The 4890-nt window shown below is 36.4% G+C and overlaps 1 protein-coding gene across 2 annotated transcripts; it reads left to right on the top strand.

The window, feature by feature from the left end:
- Nucleotides 1-499: 499 nt before the first annotated feature.
- Nucleotides 500-4595, top strand: LOC115444106 (dehydrogenase). Of its 2 annotated transcripts, none has more exons than XM_037439073.1 (4): nucleotides 500-679; nucleotides 1291-1419; nucleotides 1648-1781; nucleotides 3068-4595. In XM_037439073.1, exons 2-4 carry the CDS (start codon nucleotides 1308-1310, stop codon nucleotides 4565-4567), a joined length of 1746 nt encoding a protein of 581 aa, XP_037294970.1. In that variant the 5' UTR covers nucleotides 500-679; nucleotides 1291-1307; the 3' UTR covers nucleotides 4568-4595. The 2 variants fall into 2 exon arrangements, with proteins under 2 accessions (XP_037294970.1, XP_037294969.1); XM_037439072.1 differs by having other exon boundaries at nucleotides 1282-1419.
- The last annotated feature ends 295 nt before the right edge of the window (nucleotides 4596-4890 follow it).

The raw sequence follows: 4890 nt of genomic DNA, 5'->3' as shown, positions 1-4890 counted from the left end.
TGTATTAGCACGTGGATTACAAAGTGATCCTAATACACCTTGAGATATATAGAGTGCTATTAATATCGATTATTAATATCGATTGGCGAGAGACGATTATCCCTCGCTATTCACAGTACCCACCCATCTCAGGAACCAGTAGTATCTGAGATTAGCGCGTTCAAACAAACAAACAAACTCTTCAGCTTCATATAATAGTATAGATATGATTGGAACCACATGTGAAGCCTTTTTATGATGTAAACTATAATTATTTTGTTACACCTCTGCCCTATTTTCTATGATAGTGTAAACTCATAAAGCAGCCGTGTTGCGTTATCTTTGTGAAGTTAGCGTAGAACGATATTCTATATGCAAATTTCTTTTATCTGTAACGCGAGGCGATGCGTTACGTTCTTACGCATTGTCAAAATTACTGGTATAGAGAAAGGCTACAGTTATACGGTGGATTCTCTTACGCACAGGTTTCAAATGAGTGAAATATTTGACTGTTTAAATAAATAATAACAAACTTCTGTGTTACGCTGTGCTGCGTCGCCTACGTTTTACTATTTACTTGGCCTTATTATACAGAAAACATAAGTAGATGTTATCTGTTCATTTATATCATTAACCTTAATGTGGTCGGACGTTACAATAAAGCGGTTTTAAGTGATCTTTGACGATAGATATATTTCAGGTAAATAAAATTTTTGATAGAAATACATTAATACCCTCGCGAGTTTTATCTCCGACGGGATAGGCAGAGGCACAACCGGTACATCCACTATACGCCGTGTGTATGTAGGGAATATCTGACACAAATGACTCCGGGCTGATACCGTGTAGGAACATCCAATATCACTTTGTCCTACCTGGTGAATCCAAGATCTCAGCACTGAAGCTGTACCGTAATACAATAAATAATAATATCAGCCCTGTATTATATATTGTCCCACTGTTGAGCACGGGCTTTCTCTACTACTGAAAGGGATTAGGCCTTAGTTCACCACGCTGGCATAGTGCGGTTTGGTAGACTTCACACACCCTCGAAATTTTCAGGTATGCAGGTTTCCTCACGCTGTTTTCCTTCACCGTCAAAGCAAGCGATAATTCACAGAGAATACACATAACTTTAGACAAATCAGAGGTAGGTGCCCTTGGGATTTGAATTGGGGACATTCGTCTCTGCAGTCCATTCCATAACCAACTAGGCTATCGCCGGTTTTTTACTAATGTTTAACAAACTCTAATTATTAACGTAGATTTTTCTGATTTCGATATCCATTGCTAATTAATTAGGATTACCAGTGAGAAAAACACCAACAATGGATGCTGCAGCGGCTGTGGAAAATATAAATTCATTTAATGCAGCGTTCCATGTGTTATCGGCTTTGCAATTGACACAATTCCTCTGGCCACCTCAAGCGGACATACCAGGTATTAAAATTAATTCTGTTTATATTAAACTGGATTTTTACTATTGAATTTAATTAAAATTACTCCATATTTCTGGATTTATCGCGGAGACGAACCAATTAGAATTCAGCTGTATTATTAAAATATGGTTTATTTTCGCGATCAATTATCAGATAATATTTATTTTGAAAGATACCCTTAAAAATCTTTTATTCGTCACAATAATTAATTGTAATACTTGTTTCATAGATGGCGCTACTTTCGATTTTATAGTGGTAGGCGCAGGGTCCGCGGGCTGCGTCATTGCCAACAGATTGTCAGAGATTGAAGGCATCAGCGTCCTTCTCATAGAGGCTGGCGGAGACCCACCTGTGGAATCTGTAGTATGTAGTATTACATATCATCACGCATTTTCCTTTTTCAGGGCTAGGTAGAAATGTAACACACCCACATTTCCCCAGCTTTTTTAGGTCCCATGCTATAGAAGGCGGGTCTATTGCGCTTTACTGGGCGTTTGTCTAGACTACTGGTTGATACAGAGTGGAGAAACTGAATATCACTATAGCTTGAGATTTGAATTCGGGATCTCAGTCTGATAGTTGTACACTCAGTATTTTAACAGTCTAATTTGTGGACAAATACCGGATATTTTGTGATAATTATGTTTTACTGATTTTGCAGGATTAAGATGAAACGTGTGACGTCACTTTTATGTTAAATTTTAGTTTGTTGTAATATTTGTTTCGTAAATATGACGTCATAAATGAAATATTTCGTGACATTGTTTCGCGTGATATTTCGAGTCAATGAAAAAGTATGTTTGTTTTTATTATATTTTCGGGAAAATTTTAAGAGATATAAAATCAACATTCGTAATTTGTAAAATACTTTCTGAGAGCTGATAAATAGTAAATAATAGGACCTTATCTGCATAATTTATATTACAATAGTTATTTTTGTGACAGACATAAACATTAATAACGCAATTTAAACGAATGATAATAGAGTTTTAATTTCTTAAACAGTTTTGAATAAAAGTCGTTTTATAGCGCCATAAAGGATGACAATAATTAATTTCCTAGTGGGAGGATATATTTTATAGCTGCCCGGATCACTATCGTACACAAGGTGTTAAAACCCGCCATAGTGGCTCACGTAAGTGTGTCGCGTTCAATCAAATATAACAGCGAACTGTTCGTAAACACAAAATTACAAGTGTGGACATCTCCCGAACACCGAAAATCAATTATTTCTTTTGTTTACGCGAATGTTCTATGTTCGATGTAAAACATTAAAGTACTTAATGATGGACTGGTCGACTCTGATCATGAAGTCTGCAAAGCCTTTGAAACGTCAGGAGTAAAATACTCATACAAACCATGAAAAAATCCGTCAAATAATTTTATTTTAAAACAAAGAAAAATATTTCAAGGTTTCGAATAATAATTTGTTTACACAGGTGGATACGTTTAATCATATTCTTTTTGGTGGAACTAGGTATTCTCAACACCTTTTTTTTCGAAGTATTATGTTATTTATTAACACAGTTAATAAACTTTTTAGTAGCTATTTACATTTCAATATGGACGAAAATTCCTTATTTCCATTTCCACATTTGAAAATTAATGAGTATTTGTTAATATTTAGTCAAATTGAAACTCCTCTACAGCTTCCAGGTTTGGCTGTGTTCGCGAAGAAATCTGCAAGCGATTGGAATTACACTTCAGAAGTAGACGAAACAGGTTGCACATTACAACACCTAAAGAATAAACGAGTTGAAATAACCAGAGGGAAAATGCTTGGAGGCTCAAGCTCTATAAACTTTATGGCGTACACGAGAGGAAATCCTCATGACTTTAATATCTTGGCAGATATAACCAAGGACCCTAGTTGGGGCTGGGATAACGTGCTTCCATATTTCAGGAAAAGCGAAAGACTAGAAGACCCAATAGTTTTGAATTCTCCAGATAGATTTTTCCACGGCACGCATGGTAATATGGGGATATCAAAATATTCCGATGAAGATAATATTGACTACTTGGTTTCTTTTGCAGAAATAGGGAATAATATTAAATTAGATATAAATACTAATGATACTTTAGGCTATACCGAAGCGATGATGACCATATCCAAAGGTATAAGACAAAGCTCAGCATACGCTTTTCTATCTGATTATAAACACCGACCAAATCTACATGTTCTTAAAAATACGCTAGTAACGAAAATAATTTTTGATAACAATAAAGCTATAGGCGTCCAAGCTCTGCAGGATGATACGTTAGTAAACTTCTATGTTAAAAAAGAAGTAATTTTGTCGGCTGGTGTATTCAATTCTGCGCAAGTACTAATGTTGTCAGGAATAGGTCCAGAAGAGCATTTGGTCAGCAAAGACATCAAGGTAATATCAAAACTACCTGTTGGGGAAAATTTGCATGATCATATTAACGTTTTAGTAGTTCAAAAGATGGGCAAAGCTAAGAAATCCATACCTAAAAGTCCACATGATAATCCCAATGTTATATTGCTGGGATTCACAACTTTAAATGAGAGTCAAACCTTTCCAGATTATGAAACGATGAGTTTCATCTTTAGTAATCGCGATGACGGATTTCTGATGCAGTGCGCCTATTTCTTAGCATATGAAAATGAAATCTGCCAGGAGATTTATGAACAGCTTGAAGGTCGGCAATTGTTCCATAGCCTTGTTAGTCAATTGTACCCTCAATCACGTGGAAAAGTTCTTCTCCGAAGTACTGACGCCAGAGATCCTCCATTAATATACCCTGAATACTACACAAACGATGCAGATTTAGAAGTCCATGTCAAAGTCCTGGAAGACTTCGCTAGAGAAACAAACACTTCATTCTTCAGGAGTGTTAATTCAGAGATATTGGTGCCTAACTCTTGTGGTTGTGGAACTATACCTACTGGTAAGGAGTTTTGGAGATGCTACTCATTATGTATGATGGTATCAGGGTACCACTATGGAGGGACATGTGCTATGGGATCAGTGGTAGATTCGGCACTACAAGTGTTCGGAGTCCAGGGTCTACGAGTAGCTGATGCTAGTGTGATTCCGTCTCCCCTTGGCGCTAATCCTTGCGCAACGATAGTCATGATAGCGGAAAAATTATCTGATATACTTAAACTAGAATATGACTTATGGTAAACTATATGAATAAATATTTTGTCTGGGTTTTGGTTTTATTTATTGAATATCGCCAAGTACTATTATATTGTAGATATTAACCACAGACACAAAAAAAATCCAACCTTTTTTGTGAGACTTAAACAATTTTGTGGTAGGGTTTGTGATATATTTTATATCTGCCACAGTAAACAAGGTGTTAAAACCCGCTATAGTGGCGCCTCGTAAGTATGTCGCGTTCTGGAATCAGTCTGTGATTATTCGGTTCAGTCCGGCATAATTCTTTTATTATACACCTACCTCCTCTCTATACCACACCAAGGTTGACTGGGAGAGAATGCCCA

This window comes from Manduca sexta, chromosome 16 (assembly GCF_014839805.1).
Source record: "Manduca sexta isolate Smith_Timp_Sample1 chromosome 16, JHU_Msex_v1.0, whole genome shotgun sequence".
Lineage (NCBI taxonomy): Eukaryota > Metazoa > Arthropoda > Insecta > Lepidoptera > Sphingidae > Manduca > Manduca sexta.
This window is presented reverse-complemented; position numbering and strand designations above follow the sequence as displayed.